The 20135-nt window shown below is 33.0% G+C and overlaps 3 protein-coding genes across 14 annotated transcripts; 2 read left to right on the top strand and 1 right to left on the bottom strand.

Moving 5' to 3' along the window:
* Nucleotides 1-1657: 1657 nt before the first annotated feature.
* Nucleotides 1658-5257, top strand: LOC108464259 (glutathione S-transferase L3-like). 5 transcript variants are annotated; one of them, XM_053024128.1, is made up of 10 exons: nucleotides 1658-2050; nucleotides 2191-2265; nucleotides 2433-2493; nucleotides 3176-3265; nucleotides 3727-3825; nucleotides 3904-4003; nucleotides 4090-4166; nucleotides 4328-4435; nucleotides 4727-4807; nucleotides 4908-5257. In XM_053024128.1, exons 1-10 carry the CDS (start codon nucleotides 1785-1787, stop codon nucleotides 4917-4919), a joined length of 969 nt encoding a protein of 322 aa, XP_052880088.1. In that variant the 5' UTR covers nucleotides 1658-1784; the 3' UTR covers nucleotides 4920-5257. The 5 variants fall into 5 exon arrangements, with proteins under 5 accessions (XP_052880088.1, XP_017619941.1, XP_052880090.1 ...); XM_017764452.2 differs by having other exon boundaries at nucleotides 3179-3265; XM_053024130.1 differs by lacking the exon at nucleotides 4727-4807.
* A 599-nt stretch (nucleotides 5258-5856) lies between these two features.
* Nucleotides 5857-8307, bottom strand: LOC108464260 (CDP-diacylglycerol--glycerol-3-phosphate 3-phosphatidyltransferase 1, chloroplastic). Its single transcript, XM_017764454.2, has 7 exons — nucleotides 7915-8307; nucleotides 7202-7299; nucleotides 7028-7078; nucleotides 6823-6936; nucleotides 6680-6736; nucleotides 6484-6569; nucleotides 5857-6380 (listed from the first exon to the last, which is right to left on the bottom strand). Exons 1-7 carry the CDS (start codon nucleotides 8054-8056, stop codon nucleotides 6266-6268), a joined length of 663 nt encoding a protein of 220 aa, XP_017619943.1. The 5' UTR covers nucleotides 8057-8307; the 3' UTR covers nucleotides 5857-6265.
* A 2367-nt stretch (nucleotides 8308-10674) lies between these two features.
* LOC108463010 (uncharacterized) lies at nucleotides 10675-20008 on the top strand. 8 transcript variants are annotated; one of them, XM_053024232.1, is made up of 20 exons: nucleotides 11116-11278; nucleotides 11484-11583; nucleotides 12132-12201; nucleotides 12424-13041; nucleotides 13115-13294; nucleotides 13408-13521; nucleotides 13601-13659; nucleotides 13917-13983; nucleotides 14121-14172; nucleotides 14287-14379; nucleotides 14518-14601; nucleotides 14715-15139; nucleotides 15334-15395; nucleotides 15611-15680; nucleotides 15957-16037; nucleotides 16137-16238; nucleotides 16411-16541; nucleotides 17043-17160; nucleotides 17810-17954; nucleotides 19586-20008. In XM_053024232.1, the coding sequence occupies exons 1-20, from the start codon at nucleotides 11266-11268 to the stop codon at nucleotides 19648-19650; spliced, it is 2649 nt and encodes an 882-aa protein (XP_052880192.1). In that variant the 5' UTR covers nucleotides 11116-11265; the 3' UTR covers nucleotides 19651-20008. The 8 variants fall into 8 exon arrangements, with proteins under 8 accessions (XP_017618432.1, XP_017618430.1, XP_052880193.1 ...); XM_017762943.2 differs by lacking the exons at nucleotides 11116-11278; nucleotides 11484-11583 and adding an exon at nucleotides 10675-11016 and having other exon boundaries at nucleotides 19586-19977; XM_053024234.1 differs by lacking the exon at nucleotides 11484-11583 and having other exon boundaries at nucleotides 11087-11278; nucleotides 19586-20007.
* Nucleotides 20009-20135: the final 127 nt, after the last annotated feature.

A 20135-nucleotide genomic window follows, 5' to 3' on the forward strand; every position in this document is an offset into this window, starting at 1 on the left:
ACTAAATTCAAAAAATTAAATTTATAAAATAAAAATACAAAAATTAAATTGAAAATTTTTGAAGAGTATAAAGGTTATGGTATGGTAGTATTTGTCTGCTTTTACTTATTTAGTATTTTTGTGTAATATGGGTGATTAAGGTGACGGAGGTCATTTGTCACATAATATATACACATGTAAAATAAAATCCAATAATAATAATAATAATAAAACAAGAAAAAGAAAAAAAAAAAGAGACTATTTGAGTGAGTCCCTAAATGGAGATTGGGTTTTACGTTGGGGAGACATAGGTGTGAAGTCTGTAATGACGGAGGCTTTGTGGTAGTTATCTTTAAAACTTTATTTTAATCCTCACATTATCATATTTCTTCTGTTTCTAGTTTCAGGTTGTTGTAGATGTATAAGCATATGGTTTTGGTCCTTCGCACCCTCCAAATCCAAAATTGATAATGTGAGAATTAAAATAAAGTTAACGCCATACATATATTTGGATAAGTAAATTTCATTTCATGCACAAAAAAGGAAAAGAAAAGAAAAGGTAATGCTTTGTTTTTGCTACAAACAAACAAAAGCAAACTTAAGTTACTAATCATCTAACAAACCCCACAAAAGTTTTTCGGCCTTTCAACCAATAATTCAAACGCTCGTCTAGTATAACTTGAGTGTGACAATGCCCTTCTAGTAGAAATTTTGTTAGCTAGTGGAGTTGTTTTTAGTGGGTTGGTAGAACTACGTTTAACGAACGATTTATTCCAACGAGAGAAAAAATCGTATAAAATTGTGATTACACATCATTTATATCCCTTTTTTATATTTTTTTCTCCTCATTTTTAGCTTTTTCGGTGGGATTTGAAATTTTTAGGAGAAAAAAGTTGAAAACCTGAAGGAAAAAGTTGAAAATTAAGGGAAAAAATTTGATTTGTCATTCTTTTATTGAAAAGGGATAGGGATGACGTAGAATCATAATTTCATACAACCTTTTCTCAGAATTTGACATATCCAAAAGATAATAGAATCTGACAGTAGATCAAATGGCTAAGTATGCAAATAATGATACACTAAGACTATTATTGTTAATGGATCTACCAAACTTAATTTAAGAAATTCTAAGTAAAGACAGAAATATCTATACAAGAAGTTGAGATTTTAATGTAATCGTTTAGAGGTATTATTTTCTAAAATAAAAATAAAATTCCAACCAATAATTCAAACAATAAAAACATTCAAATTTATAATCTAAAGGCCGAAGATATTAAAACACATAATGCAAATTCCATTTAAACTCCAAAATTTAAAAGCATAATCCAAACTAATCCAATGTTCCAAACTCAATTATCCATAGTTTGCATATGAAACAAAAACAATAGAACACATTTTAATTTTAATAATCTTCATTAATATTCCAATTGTCTTTATTTTCATATTGATCATTGCTTCCACTAGCCCCAACACATGAAGATCCAATCCATTTTGAACTACGAAAACATCACTAACATTATCATTGGACACTTTATTATCAATATTCGACTCATCTAAGGAAGTTAATGTTTAAAATGAGAATATGAATAATTTTAAACATTATATTAAAAATAGTTCCGAACTTATATTTTTCTTGAATTTTTCTATTCTTTTTGCTTAATTTTTTTAATATAATAAATTGGTTTAACTAATTATCAAATCGGTTGAACTGAAAAGTGGTGTCTGGATAGACCAAAAACAGCTATATTATGTTGGCAGAAAACAAGTAACCCATATCCTAACACTTGCCTCAAAACCAGCCAGACATGGCAGTTTGCTATATTAGTGGTATTGGCTTTGGCCCTTCCGCTACCTTTCAGGATTCACCAAATCGTACAATACCCTTCTCATCCAATCAAATAACAACAGCAGCACTACCCAGAACCAAAGCCTTATCTTGTTTCCACCATGCCACAACTTCTGTCCAACCAACTTTCTCTTTTCACTGCAAAACTAGAACCCAATTCCCATTTCGCCCTCCATTGCCTGCTTCAAACAAACCTACCACCATTTCTTCAGCAATGTCATCTGGGTATGTAATCCATTCTTTCTCCTTCTTCTTTACTTGATGATGTCAGTCAGTAGGAAAAGCTCTTGATTTCTGGGTTTTTTATTGTCTTGATTCTTGGTTTTGTATTATTTTATTTCAAACCAATATATATCTACTTACAGATATGTGCAAGAGGATCTTCCACCAGCTCTTGATTCTACTTCAGACCCACCTCCAATCTTTGATGGAACAACAAGGTGAACTATTTTAGTAATCTGTCGTTTGGCTTTGCTTTTTCCTTTTTTAATCAGTTTCGAAGTTTTCAATACCCATATGATTGTTAATTCCATGTGAGTTTTCTAGATTTGTAATTAAGAATCTGGTTCTTAACTTTGGTTGGTTTTCCATCGTTACAATGTTTAAGGTTGTATATATCTTACACATGCCCCTACGCTCAGCGTGTTTGGATTACTCGAAACTGTAAGGTACTTTTCTTTTCCTTATCTAAGTTCAAGCTGAGTTAGAACAAAAAAACATGAATTTGATTTGTTAATTATCAAGTCAAGCTCAAGCAGATCGAAATATTAATCAAGTCGAATTCGAGCTTAGTCTTCTTGGCTCGAATGACTCACGAGCCTACTCAAGCTTTTCATTTTTAATATATACTTTTATATTATTAAATTACGTTATTACTCTTAATATATATTATTAACCCTAAGCTTAAATTATCAAGTCAAGCTATAGTTCAAGCTCGAATATGAAAATTGATAAACGAACTTAATCAAACTCTAATTTGAATAGCTAAATTATATCTCAAATCTAGCTCGAGCTTGACAATATTCAAGCTCTTGCGACTTGATTACACTCCTACTTTTGCCGTTTGTTTGGTTACCTTGATAAGTAGAGAGGGAGGGGAAATGTGTTATGTTATTGTTAATGCTGAAAAACCTGAACAGGTGGTCGTTAAACCGGTGAAACCTTTGGCTCCAGTTGGACTGATTAGTTTGATACATATATACATGACTAAGGGTATAGGATATGATCTTCCAAATATATGAAAAACTTAGCTCACTTTGTGTCTGGGTTAACCAAAGCCAATTTTGGGTTCATTTTTTTATTTTCCCTGTAGGACTGAACAGTATCATTCTTCTTTGCTATTTCTGAAAGCAGGGATTGCAGGACAAGATAAAACTAGTTCCAATCGATCTAAAGAACAGGCCTACTTGGTACAAGGAGAACGTCTACCCACCTAACAAGGTCAGACCACATGTCTTATGATACAGCCTGGACACTATATACAATAACATAAGATGGTTGCATATTTGTTCCTAGACCACTTGCCAATTAACTCTGTCCTAAATATTATGGAAATGAAACTGCCAATTACTAATTTAAGTTTCTCTAGTGATGGTAATGGCTACCAAGAGCACCTACCAGACAAGGATGATGGTATAAAGAAAGTCAAACATTAGATTCTAAACAATGTTTCTCGGACTTGGGTGTGACGTGTGAGTGTTGGATACAAGTATGCGTCAGATATGGACATGTTTCAATTTTTTTCCAAGTCTTTTCTTGTATTTGGAAAGTCCTTGAAGGGTTATATTCTCGTACCCAATTACTTTGAAGAGTTAGAGCAACATATATGCTAAAGGTCTGGAAAATGTAAAATAACAGAGTATTGTAGTCCTCTTTTCTGCACTAATGTGAAATCAATGCAGGTGCCAGCATTGGAACACAATAATGAAGTGAAAGGAGAGAGTCTAGACTTGATCAAGTATATAGACAGCCACTTCGAAGGGCCTTCACTTTTCCCCGATGTACAATCTCAAAAGCTCTTGATTAGTTTGTTTTTCAGCTCCATGGTTCTTATTTCATGCTCATACACTAAAAAACAGGACCCTGCAAAGAAACAGTTTGCAGATGAGTTATTATCCTACATTGACTCATTCTATAAAACAGTGACTTCTTCATTCAAAGGAGAGGGCACTGAAGCAGGTGAGTTTGAGCACTTAATTTCACTTGATTTTGGATTCTGTAAATGAACTTGTGTCACCGTAATCTTAGTCTGTAAACTACACCAGGCATTGCATTTGACAACATCGAAACAGCTCTTACCAAGTTTGAGGATGGACCTTTCTTCCTTGGGCAGTTTAGTCTGGTATGTGACTAAAACTGTATCATTGCTCTTCAGTTATTGATATGCTCCTAGTTTTCATCAAGTTTCAGAAAGTAGATTGTTAAACATTGACTTCCTTTCCAATGTAATATGTATGCATATATGTATGTGTACATATATAAATATATCTGTGTCATCTTCAGGTGGATATAGCTTATGCACCGTTCATTGAAAGATTTCATCCTTTTTTGTTGGATGTGAAGAAGTATGATATTACTCTTGGCAGACCTAAATTGGCAACTTGGATTGAGGTACCGCTAGACATTGCTTTATTCTTGTTGTGGCATTGCAGTTTATATATACCTGAAACTTTTTTTTCGGCATTCCAGTTAAGGGTGGGAAACATGATATTTTGAACTTTGATATCATGGCCTAACCATGGTTCAAAAGTTCTATTTTTTTTAAGTCGATTCTCTATCAAAGGGTAATTGATTATCTAGAAAACATGTTCAATGTCAAAATGGCTTCATGATTCTGTACAAATTGTAGCAGTTTGGGCTTTTTGGCCTTTAGTACATCAATGGGAAATCTATCCTTGACAGGAGATGAACAAAAACGAGGGTTACACACAAACCAGGTATGATCCAAAGGAATTAGTTGAGAGCTACAAGAAACGCTTCATGGTAATCAAAATTTAAGGCTTAAGCAGTATTAAAAGTTGTATGGGATATTACCCTCTATCCTCCCCAACCCACTTTTTTACCTGACTTGTTTCTTTTGCAGGCTCATCTTTGAACAAATGATTTCCTAGTACAAAATCGAGGAACCTAGTCTGTTATTTCCAATGGCAAGCACTAGTATTGTCTGGTTCATGCTTTTATCATTGTTGAGAAAAATAGCTCCCTCTTTCCGCCGATCAGAAAATGGAAAAATAAGCATATTACTTCAGTTATGCAAAATTGATGTACTCTTACGCAAATGAGCACTCAACTTGGATTGAAAAAGTTGCTTTATTTCTAAAGCTTTTGCCTGAGATTGGGTAATCAATGGAGAAGTATCCATTGTTGCTTTGTTCAACAGAATAGAGGACCTGTTGTTATTAAAACAATGAAACAAGTATTAACCAGAAAAAATACGCTTGTCTATCTGTTATGTATGGCAGAACTTTTAGAATCTAGTTATGTCACCAATCATAGTTTTCTGTTCTCTTCATTTTTTCTATAACACCCGAACACTCATATAGTTGTTTGACACATTCAAATATGAGTACCAGGATATTATATTTGTGTTAGATATATACTGGAATCAATTACATCAAATCCTGAAAACATAAAGAGGTCAATGCCTAAAGAAACATTACTCATGGGGAGGTCGACAGCAACTTACTATTGAGAGAGAGACCTACATCCAAATGTTTCAGAAAAAGAAGCTTTCTTATCAGGAAACTCCATGAGGAACTAAATCTAGAATTTGCTGAATACCCTGTGAAAGCATAAGCCTGCCTTTATGCTGATTGAAGAATATTCAAGGAATGTGCGCTGATTCTTTAACATCAATTTCATAATCTATTCAACATAAAACTTGGTTCATAAAATGACAAACGTATAACAGGGAAAGCAATTACATTATACATAATATAATCTGCTTCAAATATTATCCATCACTTGTGTATAAGCTGTGTCCAGCTACTTGACTAGTAATTGGCATTTACAGTAGAATAACTCAGTAAGAATTTATCAGTCTCAAGTTGCAGTTGCAAATTATGGTGTAAAATGTGTTTCTATTGGGACTCAATTTAGGTACTCAGCATCCTCCACAAAAATAAAAGATGGCTCGTCCCAACATCTAAAACCTCATATCATTTAAAATGACCCTAAAACAATTATGAATTTTAAAACATAAGAACAGCCCATGAATATATGAATGCTGTCATCACCAAAATAGCTTAATCAAAAAGGACATTCCAACACGTGAACTTCAAGAAGCAAGGGCTTTCTAGTTAATCCAGTGAATAATGGCGGCAGCTTCAATGTGTGAAAATATTCATCATAAAGGGCATGAAGTAGCATGAGAAATTGCCACAAACAGTCCACGACAAAAGAACGCAGCCATTGCAATCCAGCAGGTGAAGTTCACGACTCCTATAATACTTTCCGTATCTTCTCCATATACACGACCAATGACATTACTGAGAGACCAGCTGAAAGATAAAGAAAAATAACACCCAAAGCAACTAAGATCCCAGTTTCTCCGAGACTGCATAAAGAGGGAGGAAGAAAAAACATGACAGTCAGATACTGCAACCAAGCTTGTTTGGCATTTATCATTTCATATTGGTCAAGGAAGAAATTTAATAAACCTGCTATCTCGTGTAGCCAGAAGGATGGTTAGTGCAGCCATTTGCGTGGCAGTTTTCCACTTCCCCAGCTTATTTACGGCAACAGCCTGATTTATGTATCAAACTTAAAAAATAAGCTAGAAGCAAAACTCAAGCATTTCCTACTTTAATATAGTAAAATAGGTAGTTTTTTGACATCCAAGGGAGAGAAACATACCGCTAAAAGCTTACCATTTTGAGAAGCAGCCCATTCCCTAACAGCGGACATAGTTATCTACAAACAAAATGTCAACTATTTGTAAGATATTTATAAATAATTCATACAAAGTATAGAACAAGACCAGCTATGGAATATATTACCTCCCTTCCAATGATGGCAATTGATGGTACATTCAGTAGCCATGGCACTTGCCCAAACACAGCAATGTTCAAAGGTCTAGAACATAATAAGACCAATGTAGCAGCAACCATAAGCTACATTCAACAGGCAGTGATTTCAGCAATTAAACTCAATCCAATGAATAACTTAAACGTTTGGAAAATAAAAAGGAAAAAGAGAAAACACCTTGTCTGCAACTGGATCCAAAAGAGCACCAAAGGCAGAACATAACCTCATCTGAAAGACAGAAAAACGATTTTACTATGATGAATTATATAGAATAACTAGCCTCTTATAAAACAAGAGGAAAAAGAAAGGCTTCCATAGTATTACAACAAGAGGGTGTGGTAGAAAGCATACTCTTCGAGCAATGTACCCATCAAGCCAATCGGTTATAGCAGCCGCCATAAATATGCTAGTAGTAGCAGTCCTTCCCCACCAACTATCAACAGAAAAGGCTAAAAAGAAGAAGAAAATCATTTCATTACTCCCGCAACATTGGCAATACAATTAACAATTGCCACTAAGAATCCAAAAGTACACCATCCATACAGCTAACAATAATCCATAGATTTCTTTACACCATCTAAACCATATCACATTGCAACCTATCATCATTGGTTGTCATAATTCACAAATTTATTCCAAATGCAACTAAAAGCTACAATTGCCAAAAATCATCAGAGTTTATCCTAATTCATGGCCCAAAACATGAAAATAGCAAACAAACCAAGCTGACATAAACAGTCGCATGATCGTTAAGCATGTCATCACTTAAAACGTATAAAAAACCCAAACGAAAGCAAACCAAAAACCTCGTTAATGGACACTTGATTTTTTTTATTTATCCAAACATTAAACAGATCAAAATTAAAGATCCAAACCATGGAGTAAACAACAAATCCAGATTGCACTGCCTCGAAATCGAAACGCCATTGTCAAAACATAGTCATCATAATTAGAAAATCCGAATAAATATTCAACAGGTAAACCAAAATCTAAAATCGCAGTTGACAAGAATTCAACTAAAATATTGCAATATACGAAAGTAAGGAAAAAAGAAGAAACTGAACTGAAAATCAGCAACGGCACGGCGGCGACGCGGCCGAGAGTTAAAACAGTGGGCAAAGTTAAAATTTTGGAAGAAGAATGATTAGAATAAGCTAAACTTTGGTGGTGGTCCAGTTGCTGTTGCAGCAAAGGCTCCGAATCCATATCCGCGAGAATGCCGGAAGACCCGGATCCCGACCCGTTAAAGAATCCTTTATTGATCGCTTTTGAAGAGGAAGAGAAACAACGCAAAGCAGATCTAATAAAAGGTAAAGATATTTTTGTGTTGTTACTGGGATACAAAATTGGAGATAGGGTTAAAAGGGGAGATAAAATGCGCCGGGTTAGGATGGTGGCTGTGGCGGTCACGGTTACGGTTCGCACTTTAATTTCACCAACTTTCAGGTTGTCAGCAGTAAATCTGTCTTTTTTTTTGTTTAGGCTTGGTTAAAAAATATCATTTTTGTCAAATTATGTTTTAAAAATATTTAGTATATGACACATTAATAAATAATTATTTTAAATTTTTTATAATTTTATTTTTTAAATAATTTTAATAATACTTAATTTTTAAAATATTTTTAAATTTTTAAATTTAAAAATAATTAATTGTTGACGTACATACTACATAAATAAAATGATATAAACAAATAATATAAATTTTAGAGTTAAAATTGTGAAAATTAAATAGAGCACAAAAATAAATTTTTTATAAAATTAGAGGTCAAATAAATTATTATACCTTCTTCTTATTTAATTTTAATTTTTATTTAAATACTAAATGCTTTTATTTAAATACTAATTTTATTAATATATGATATTTTAATTATCCCATCGTTAAATCATTAATAAATTGTTTTCATGGTTTCTTTATTTTCATAGTAATAAATTTATTTCTTTATTTATAAAAATTTATCAATTTAATCTTAATTTTAAAATTAATAATTTATAGCTTGATTGATTTACTAAGGCTGTAGCACCTATGAATGTTCCACGAGAACCGAATGGACGCATTGAAGCTTGGAGGTATAAATTTCACAGCATTCACAATTTTTACCAGGGATAGCAATAAGGCGAGGTGGAGTGGATTTTATCCCCTTACCTCGACTCTAAAGAAAAAATTCACCTTAAACTTAAATTCGAAATTTAGTAAAAGGTTCGATTTTGTTTTGTCTCATATCGAATTTTATTTTATTATTTTATTTTTATTTTGAAGTTATATATTTATTTATTGAAAGTAAAATTTTAGTACATATATATTAAGGGTATTTTTGTGAATATCTCAAGATAGGGCGGGGCAAATTTACCTTAAATCCGACCTTGGCCCATCTTGAACCTGATTTTTCAAAAAAAAAGAAATCTAACTTTAATAGATCGGATTGAATTGAAACTATCGGAGTCGAGGTTTTTGCCATCCTTAATTTCAACCTTAAAGATCACATGGGGATATGATGATGACTATTAATTGTAGCTTGAAAACTACTTGTTGGTTAGGGATCACCATAAAATTCTCAGCAATGATGAAATCATATACCATGGTTAGGACGGATAAGAGAATATTCACGTTCAGTGATTTTAAAGGAAAAATTTAAAAGTTATATATATTTTTATCAAAAAATTTAAACAATTTTATATTTTTTGAAAGTATTTTAAATTTTCATCTATTTTAATATTTTTTATAGAACTTAAATTGAATGAATGTATAAAATTAGGGCTAAATGTGCTATTCTTTTAGAATTAAAATCAATGTGATAGAATCAGTAAACATTCGAGAGTTAAATTTGTTATTATGTCAAAAAGGCTACATTTATGTTCTCTTAATGATTTAACAATGTATGACCAAATTATTAAATGTCGATAACATTATTATCTAAATAAAAAATTTTGGAGTTAGATGACTAAAATAGAAGTATTTTAATAGTTGTGCAACTATTGTTATAACTTACGTAAATTATTTAAGAAAATATTTTTAAATTTGTTAGTTTTTAATATTACATGTTTTACATGTAATTTTATATTTTACAATTTATTGAATAATGTATCTATTACCATATTTAAGTGTTTTCTTGGTTGATATCAACCTCACTCTGGTCACTCGTTGAATTTATCAAAAATCCCTCACTCTTAATAAGAAATATATATTATTCTAAGAGTAATTTTGTCTTTTTCATATAAAATCTAGAAAAATACTTGTATGTAATAGTATTTGAACCCAAATTATTGTGATATTTGGCCTGTTAACTTTACCATTTCAGTCAAAGACATTTTATTGTTAGGAATAAATATCAAAATTATATATGAATTTTGATACAATTTAAACTTGAAAATATGTTTATCATTTACCAAGACATAATAAATGTCTTATGAAATTGATTATCCTTTTTTCTCTTCGTCATCCTTATAAAGAAATCACAATAACGTGGATAAAAGTATCATGTAAATTCTTGTATTTGAAATTAAATTGCATTTGTCTTTACCTAAAAAAATGAACAAATTACTCATTGTACATTAGATCAACGAGCAAATTGATTTTTAACAAATTACTCTATTTTTACTGTTAAAAGTTGATCCATGTACACCAACATGTGGTACATGTGACACGTCACGTGTAATCATCTAATTATTTAGTCAGTCATGTCAATTTTTAACAGTAAATATGAATAAAATATTTAACAAAAAATACTAATTTACTCTTTAATATAACATATAAAAAATATTTACCTATTTTTAAATAAAAAATTAAAATATAATCTAACTTATATTTTTATCGTAGTTTTACCCAAAAAGGTGGCGCTAATCTCGCCTTTCTTTTGCATGGGCCTGCCCGCCCTTCCATCCATTTTCCCTCCCTTTTCCATCCTAACAACCAAAACCGAAACTCCCTCTCCACCCTTTCTCTCCCTTCATTTTCTCTTCGCTTCTTTCCTTTCTTTTCCGTTACCACCAAATTCTCCGAACGATCCTCTCCATCCGTAACCGTCACCCTCCAAAATCTCAGTCACAGACCAATCAAATCCATCCACCTCATCAAATACTGTAACCAAAATGACATCCTCCACCACCACTACCACCGCAACCACCACCACCAAAACCGTGAACCCCCATTTAACCTTCGAACACAAGAGGTACGCTTTGCTCGCCACGTGTCCCTTGTATTCCTCTCTCTCTGATCCATGACAGTTATGATCAGATCCTTTTCCCCTTTTTTTAGTGAAAAATATTTAGACTGTTCTTTTTTTTCTACTCCGAATTTTTATCCGCGTTTATTGATTTGGATTTTGATAATGTGAGATGTGATTTAATTCTTTTGAAAACTAATTTGAGTGGAAAATATGAGCATATGTTGTTTTCTACCGTAACTCGGCAATCTTCGGATGCCGATTTCAGGTATATTCAAGCTCCATTTTCATTGAAATTTTCATTTTTATTTTGATCATTTTTTTGTGATCAAGATCTTAACGAATTTCATCACGGTTTGTTTTAGTAACCGAGGATTGTGCTATCTGGTTGCTAGCGATTTAATTTTGTTTGTTTCTTTATTTTTATGAGAACTTTGTTTGAAGTTTGTGATCTTTCATTGAGAAAAAAAAAGTTTCATGGAACCTGGTGTGGTGTTTGTCCAAATTGAGTGGAAAATATGAGCATATGTTGTTTTCTACCGTAACTCGGCAATCTTTGGATGCCGATTTCAGGTATATTCAAGCTCCATTTTCATTGAAATTTTCATTTTTTTGTGATCAAGACCTTAATGAATTTCATCACGGTTTGGTTTAGTAATCGAGGACTATCTGGTTGCTAGCGATTTAATTTTGTATGTTTCTTTATTTTTATGAGAACGTTGTTTGAAGTTTGTGATCTTTCATTGAGAAAAAAAAGTTTCATGGAACCGGGTGTGATATTTGTCCAAATTGAGCGGAAAATGGTGATAATAAGAAGTAGACTATTTTAAGGTTTGACTAGGATACGTTTTGTACTGTAACTAGGCAATGTGTGGAAGTTGATTACAGGTAACTTGGAGCTGTGCTTTTGATTATTTTACATTCTATTTTGCTTTTTAGTTTGATGCTTTAGCTTATTTCTTGCTCTAGATTTTATTTTGCTGTAAGTTTAGGTTAGAAAGTTGTGGAAATTTGCAATCTTTCTTTGAGCTTCTTTTCTTGGAATAATCTGCAGTTAACTTGAAGATTTGTTGAATTTTGGGGTTATTAAATCTATCTTTTTATTTTTTTTCATTTTATAGGGATGCGTATGGATTTGCTGTGAGGCCTCAGCATGTACAAAGATACCGAGAATATGCTAATATCTACAGGGTATTTTTCATGACTCTGTTACTCCTTTCTGTTTTAAGCTCATCGCCTTCTTTTGGCTTCTGAGGAAAGGACAGGAAAATTAAATGCCAACTCTTATATCTTGGTGAACATTGAATTTTCAAACCTCTCTCTCTTCCTCATTGTTTGGATACTAAATGATTACAAACTCTATAGTCAAAAGTCAGAACTTTGATTTAATCTCGTATATTCTCATGACTTTAGGAAGAAGAGGAGGAAAGATCAGGTAGGTGGAATGATTTCTTGGAACGCCATGCAGATTATGCTCAATTGCTTACCAATGAGATGCCCTCGGAGGGAAGAAAGGAGGTCTCGCACATTGAAGTTACAGAGGATGGGAATAATGAAGCACGAAAGGGAGTTGAAGGAGATGATTTATGCAAAAAGAAGTTGGGTTCTGATAGTCTGTCTGCTAAGGATGATGCAGAAAAAGAGAAGGTGCTGCCTGCTCCAGAGAAAAGAGGTCGTCAAACTGCAATATGGACTGAAATTAGACCATCCCTTCTGGCCATTGAAGATATGATGAGTACTCGCGTAAAGAAAGGCCGTTTATCTGAAGAAGAGCAAGAAATCAGTCGAGTAAAGCCACTATCTCTTGCAGAAGATGCTAGATTCAGTAAGGGATCATCAGAAGATGATTTTGAGGATGAATTTTTTTATGCTGAGAGATCTGACCCAGTTCAGGATGCCCCTACACTTGACAGAACCAGAAGTATAAGAGGTGCTGCTGCAAATGCAGTTTCTACAGAATCTTCATTTCCCTGGAAAGAAGAGTTGAAAGTTCTTGTCCGTGGTGGAGTACCAATGGCTCTTAGGGGAGAGGTATGTATTTGATAAGTCTCTCTCTGTTTGCCACACTCTTTCTTTGTCTCTCTTGTGAATTTGGTCATTACAGATTTGGCAAGCCTTTGTTGGTGTAAGGAGACGCCGAGTAGAAAATTATTACCAGAATCTGCTTGCCAATGAAACTAACTCTGGCAATAACACCAACCAAAAGAGCTACCAGTCAGATGGTAAGGGTTCAGCCACCAAGTCTGCATGTGGGCCTGAGAAATGGAAGGGGCAGATTGAGAAGGTTGTTCCATTTGCAGTTTGAAATATGTAGTAGTTTTATACCCCTGCAATGGGTGCTGCCTTTTTTACTGGTGTTATTAGTTTGAGATCCCTAACTACTGGTTCTGGAAACAGGATTTGCCACGAACGTTCCCTGGTCACCCTGCTCTGGATGATGATGGTAGAAATGCTTTGCGACGTTTACTTACAGCCTATGCTCGACATAACCCCTCTGTTGGATACTGTCAGGTATTAGGTTCAGAAATATATTAGCTATGGTCATGGTTGCAGTGTTATGGCTTTCTGGGTTAAGTGTTTTCTTATGCAGGCCATGAATTTCTTTGCTGCCTTTTTACTCCTCTTGATGCCTGAAGAAAATGCGTTCTGGTATGTTGAGAGACTTAGTTGAAAAATTCCTTGCAAATCCAAGTATCCATTGTTCTGTGAAATTTTTTAAGGTTACGGAGCAGAGCATATTTTGTTGCTTGAACATGATAATTTTTGTAATCCCATGATTTGCATGTTCTATTGTCTTGTTTATTTGGTGGGGGTTCTCTATTTTTAATTGCAAGCATAGCTTTCCAATTTTAAAATTAAGCACATGATTGGTTTTATATTCTTCTAAAATATCGTATTTGCTTCAGGACTTTGAAGGGTATTATCGATGAGTATTTTGATGGCTATTTCTCGGAGGAAATGATTGAGTCTCAGGTAATAACCTGCATTACTCCTTTTATTCTTTGTTGATTGATTTCTACTATCTGTTTCTCCTAAATGAGATTGTTAAAGTGGCTGATGGAATGATTATTCTTTCTATCTCTCTTGGTAACATTGTGGCCTTTTGTTAGGTTGACCAACTTGTTTTTGAAGAGTTGGTGCGTGAGAGATTTCCAAAACTTGGTTTGTTTTTTCAATATTCGTCCTTTCTTGTGTTTGAAATTTCTCAGATGTTATCTTCCCATCATGTTTTTTTGGGCAGGCAGATTATGATTGACAATTTCATGTTTATTGCAGTCAGTCATCTAGATCACCTGGGAGTACAAGTGGCGTGGGTTACTGGACCATGGTTCCTTTCCATTTTTATGAACATGCTTCCATGGGAAAGTGGTCAGGTTTCATACCATGTCTTTTAGCAATATTTAACGAGTGCCTTTGTTTCTATTTTACTGGTGTTTGTACTCATTTTATAATCGGAATAACCCGTGCTTAGTTACAAGATTCCTGATGGATTTGTCCTCACTACAGTGCTTCGAGTCTGGGATGTGTTCCTATTTGAAGGAAATCGTGTTATGCTGTTTAGGACAGCACTTGCTCTTATAGAGTTTTATGGTATGGAGTAAAAGACGCAAGAATTTTGAACTTCTATGATATCTTTACGGTAATTGAAGCCTGGAAATTATGACTAAATGAACTGCTTTATTAAAATGTTAATTTTCTTACAGGCCCTGAATTACTTACAACTAAGGATGCGGGAGATGCAGTTACTTTGCTACAATCATTAGCTAGCTCAACATTTGACAGCAGTCAACTCGTATTGTCAGCTTGTATGGGTTACGAAAATGTAAATGAACAAGTATTACTTGAGTTAAGGGAGAAGCACCGGTCAGTTGTAAAAGCTGCAGTTGATGAAAGATTAAGGGGGCTTCAAATTTGGAGGGAATCACAGGGCCGGGCATCTAAGCTATATGCTTTTAAGCATGATTCTATGTCAGCGCTTAGGAAAACAAGTAAGACAGGAGAATTGGTTGATTCAAAAACTAATGGAGATCTTTCACGTTCCAAGTCCGAATCAATGAATGAGGATGAAAATCTTCTTTGTCTGACAGGAGATGCTAAGTCGGATTCTGTTCCAGATCTTCAACAGCAGGTAGTATATAAGTTTTCCTTTTGATGAATACAATATTTTATTACAGACCAAACTAATGTTTGGCAAGTTGAATAGATAATAGGCTACGTCTTACTCAAAATGTATATTTGCTTGCCTTAAGTTCATGCATGAGAATTTTGTTGGCCTCTTTTGTGATGTTTCACTCTTTAATTTATTATAAACATTCACATCAGGTTGTAGGGTTAAAGGTCGAGTTGTGCAGGTTGCTGGAAGAGAAAAGATCAGCTGTTCTCAGGTTAATAATTTATATTATGTCTATTACTTTTGGTTCTTCGATTGTCAGTTCTCTATTACCTCTGTTATGTCATAATGTTTTATAAATTGGATATAAGTGACTATTTAATCTTTGCATTTTAAGGAGGAACTTATCTGTTATTTACTTTAGAATTGTCTTTCTTCAGCTGAAATAACCCTTGACAAATGTGACATTGAATTCCTCACTTGTATCAGATCTGATGAACTGGAGACAGCATTGATGGAGATGGTTAAGCAGGACAATCGACGCCAATTATGTGCTAGGGTAAACTGGAATAACATATTCAATTTGCCAAAATTTACAGTCAATTGCTGACTTGTTTTTAAAGATAATTATAAAACTATGTCATTCCTATCATGCAACTCATTTTGCTTGCTTTTACCTGGCACCTTAGGCTGCTTCATGAAATTTAATGTCAATAGCATTACCAGAACTTGCTAAAAAACCCTTGTTTCTGGTTTTCATGATTCATGAATTGAAAGTTGCTAGTTTTCTTAGCAGGAATATATTGCATACTGAGCATCTGTTTCTCTTCTTTAGGTAGAGCAATTAGAGCAAGAAGTTGGTGAGCTTCGTAAGGCACTGTTTGAGAAGACTGAACAAGAAACTGCAATGCTTCAGGTTTGATTTGTTCTCCTCATCTTCAATCAGTTTGAAGATTATTTTCCTCTATCGATATGTATGTCTTTATGATAATGATGTTTGTTAAATATTTCATAGATCCTAATGCGAGTTGAGCAAGATCAAAAGGAAACAGAAGATGCTCGTAGATTTGCCGAACAAAATGCAGCTGCACAGAGATATTCTGTTGAAGTGCTTCGGGTACTCATCGTGTTTAAATCTCTTGTTTTTTTGTTTATAAATTTTCCCCTCAAACATACCTTACTGAGGCACTTAAACTCCTTTTTTTTTTCTTGTGAAAAGTAAGCAGATATTGTATGTAATTTTCCCGGTCCCCTCACTGCTCTTAGCTTCAACATTTATGTTAATGCAGGAAAAGTATGAAAAGGCCATTGCTGCGCTTGCTGAAATGGAGAAAAGAGCGGTAATGGCAGAATCAATGGTGGAGGCTACCTTACATTACCATTCTGGACAAACTAAAGCTCAGCCGTCTCTTTCTCCACGGTGTGTAGTTGACTTCCCACTTTCAAATCTTTTATGCTTGGGTGAAAAACGTTTTATAATGGATGATAAAACCAAACCAGACCAGCTGGTTCAACTAGTTCTACAGAGAACCTGGTAGTTTGACAGTTCAACTATATAAATTGAACTGCAAAATAAAAGAATCAGCCAAAACTCGGGGACTGGCGCAAAACCGGTCAATTAATTGCTGGCCGGTCGGGTGTGTGGTTTGGGGAAGACTCAATTAACTGTTGTTTTCTCTTTCCTATTTTTTTGCAACGCCTTTTTAAAGCTTTGCTCTTTACAATGCCTATTATTTATATTTTCCCTTTTCATTATCTACCCTCTTCTCACCAACAACTTAGTGAAGAACTGAAGGAAAAAATGCTTTAATTTTCAGCACATTATTTACATGTAAAAAAAATGTTGTGAGCCTCTCTGTTTTCATTCTATGCTTATCGTTGCTTTTGGATCGGTTTCTGCTATTTGAACATTGGCTTGCAGATCACCCCAGCCAAATTCACCACCACGCAACAATCAAGAGCTACAACAAGAGAATCCTGCCAGCAAGCTTAATTTACTTGCTCGACCATTTGTACTTGGCTGGCGAGACAGAATCAAGGTTAGTTTTCACACGTTTACCTTCTTCCTAGTTGTGGGTGATCAGATGTGTGTTGGACATACATGTGTTTGACACGAGTATACTCAATTTTTTCTAACTTTTTCTATGTATTTAGAAGTCCTCGTTCTACTTCAAGATTGCATCAGACACTAGTGTCAAAGAAGTAAACTTCTCAATTTTGACCCGAACTCAGAAACTCAACCTATTAACGCGAGGCAGCTCAATCCGATTTAATTATAAAACATCAACAATTCAAATTTGTTAAACTTGAACCAAAAGTGATCCAAATCCAAAATTATCCGTACTAAAAATGATTGAACCCTTAAAACTTTGACCATCAAATTTGAGCAACAAATTTGACTGACTTCAACACATAAAACACGAGTTGCAAATTCAAACGACTTGCAAATTCAAATGACCCGAATTCCAAATAAAGCTGAACTTAAAATAATTGAACTTGAAATGATTCGAATAAAAATATTATGAACCTAAAATGATTCGTAAAATGTAGAACTCAAATTGACTTTACCTGCGTTGATCGCTTTCAAAACCAATTTAATCCACTTATTTTCCAGGCCTATCTACTTATAAACCTTTTTCATCATTTATGTATTAAACCAAGATTGTTATGACTTATGGAACAAAACAGGGAAAGATCAGTAATGCTGATCGACCAAATGATGGGAAGTCCTCTAGTGAAGATCAGAATACTGCAACACATCAGGAAACAAACACTAAGGAAAACAACGCCGGGAATACAGATGACAAGGAAGCAAATGGCAACGAAGTTCATGGTAAGGAGTGTACGATTGCCGGTTTTTCATGTTAATAATTGCATACATATCCTTCATTTGCTGCCTTCAATTCTTACATTCATTGGCCTCGGTATGTATTTTTTTTTTTAACACTGCCATTTCTAGAGAGTAGTTGCTTGTTTGCCTCTATATTAGAATAAAGATAATGTTAATTATAGTTCATAATACTTGTAGATATTTGAAATCTTAGCTTATATTTTTCGTTTGAACATATTTGGATTTCTCTCTGACAGCTGATTTGATACATCATGTTTCAGATTCAAGTAGATGAGTTAACCTATAAATTCTAAAATTGCTAAATGTTACTGGGACTGGAGAAAAAATTTGAATAAAATATTGACAAGCAGTTATGAATGATCTTTAACTATGCTGTTGGACTTACCTTTTGATAAATGAATAAGGACTAACTTGATTCTATTTAATGGTATAGGGACTGATTTTGAACTAATCCTTATAATAGAAAAGCTTTTAAGTACTTTTACCGATTTGGAATAGGTAAACCTTTAAAAAGAATCATATCTGTATATTCATATCCAAATAGGTAAAAGTAATCGAAAGGCTTTTCTATTATAAGGATTAGATCAAAATCAGTCCCTATACTATTAAATAGAATCTAGTCCTTATATTAAAAAATGTCATTTTTACTACTTAGGTAAGCTTTTATGGTTTTACAAATAAAACTTTTGTTTGGAGTTGAATTGTAAGTGAAAAATAATAATTTTTGTCATTTTTAAATAGTAAATTTATTAAAATTTTAGTTTTTTTACTAATACATAAATTAAATTGATCTATTTAATAATAAAAGGACTAATTTGAAACAATTCCTATAACAGGGTATCATGAAATTTGACCCTACAATTATTTAGCTACTAGGATTACGTTCTATATTATTCTTTTCATGTTATAATCGCATTTAAATTGTAATATCTATAGGTCTTCCTTCTTTGATACTTGACTTGCTCCTCTTTTTTCTATAACAATAATGGTTAATTTTTATTTTAGTCCCTCTACTTTTTAATTATATAAAATAGTTAAATTTCAAATTTGGTTTTATACTATATTAAAATTTGAGAGGCCTTCTTTCCTTGACACTTGGCTTGCTCTTTTTTTGATTCTTAACAATAGTAATTAATTTTCAATTTTAGCCCTCTACTTTTTAGTTATATAAAAATAGTTAAATTTTAATTTTGGTCCCTATACTATATTAAAATTTGAGATTTGATTTTATACTTGAATTTTTTATATAATTTATTACGCCAATGTTTATAATGTCATTAGTTAGTCTAAATATTTAAAGATTTGTTAACATTGTTAATTTTTTTGTTAAATTCAAGTTCATTATAATGCCATTTTGTATGTTATGATTATCGAGTGAGTACTATTTTTAAAATTTTAAAACATCACACCAATAAATTTAATAGAAGAATTTTAATGATGTTAACAATTGGACCTAAATTTTTAAATTTAAAAATAGAACTAAATTCTTATAAATAAAAAATTAGAGATTAAATTCCAAATAAAATGACAACATGAGTAAGAATAATTATGTAAAATTTGAGTTGTTAATAATTCATTTTAATATATATATAATTTTTTGTTTTATGTTTTAGGTTTTTCTCGTATCATGTCTCTCAACTTTCAAAAGTCCACATCATGGAGGCAAGCATGGAAGTAATATATAAAAACCTCAGCCAAGCCCAAGGGATACATTTCTTGCCTTACAAGCAAGGCTTTTGTTCCCCTTAGCTGCATTGTTTCTTTTTCATTCTTGGAGTGGAGGAATCAACCTATGCCACAATCCTTCAACTGATCCAGTTTTAGGATCCTACTTTCTTTCTTTTTGATAGACGCAAGTTATATATATGTCAAAATTTTATTTAAATTATAGTTCTTATTCAATTATTTGTATAGATTTTTTTAAATATTTGTAACATTTTCATACCTGATCTGATTATTTGATCAATGCACCAGAATATCACATTAATTGTCTAAGCAATTACAATTAATTGAATACTGATTTAATTTTTTTATTCAAGTTTCTATGCTCATTACACATTTATAGCTTAATTTATAAACAAACTTTATGCAAGCTTATGAAAACTCTCTTGATGTCCTATAGTTGATTAAGGACTAAAATATAAAACTTTAAACTTTACTCAC

This window comes from Gossypium arboreum, chromosome 13, assembly GCF_025698485.1.
Source record: "Gossypium arboreum isolate Shixiya-1 chromosome 13, ASM2569848v2, whole genome shotgun sequence".
NCBI lineage: Eukaryota > Viridiplantae > Streptophyta > Magnoliopsida > Malvales > Malvaceae > Gossypium > Gossypium arboreum.

Bases quoted from the DNA above. Each gene is read 5' to 3' on its own strand.
- LOC108464259 (XM_053024128.1), top strand. From the start codon at position 1,785: ATGGCAGTTTGCTATATTAGTGGTATTGGCTTTGGCCCTTCCGCTACC. The intron at 3,266-3,726 runs GTCAGACCACAT...AAATCAATGCAG, and splicing joins ACGTCTACCCACCTAACAAG to GTGCCAGCATTGGAACACAA. The intron at 4,167-4,327 runs GTATGTGACTAA...TGTCATCTTCAG, and splicing joins TCCTTGGGCAGTTTAGTCTG to GTGGATATAGCTTATGCACC.
- LOC108464260 (XM_017764454.2), bottom strand. From the start codon at position 8,056: ATGGATTCGGAGCCTTTGCTGCAACAGCAACTGGACCACCACCAAAGT. The intron at 6,937-7,027 runs GTGTTTTCTCTT...TGTTGAATGTAG, and splicing joins TGGATCCAGTTGCAGACAAG to CTTATGGTTGCTGCTACATT. The intron at 6,381-6,483 runs GTTTATTAAATT...CTCTTTATGCAG, and splicing joins CTGGCTACACGAGATAGCAG to TCTCGGAGAAACTGGGATCT.
- LOC108463010 (XM_053024229.1), top strand. The intron at 15,140-15,333 runs GTAGTATATAAG...CATTCACATCAG, and splicing joins TTCCAGATCTTCAACAGCAG to GTTGTAGGGTTAAAGGTCGA. The intron at 16,038-16,136 runs GTTTGATTTGTT...AATATTTCATAG, and splicing joins AAGAAACTGCAATGCTTCAG to ATCCTAATGCGAGTTGAGCA.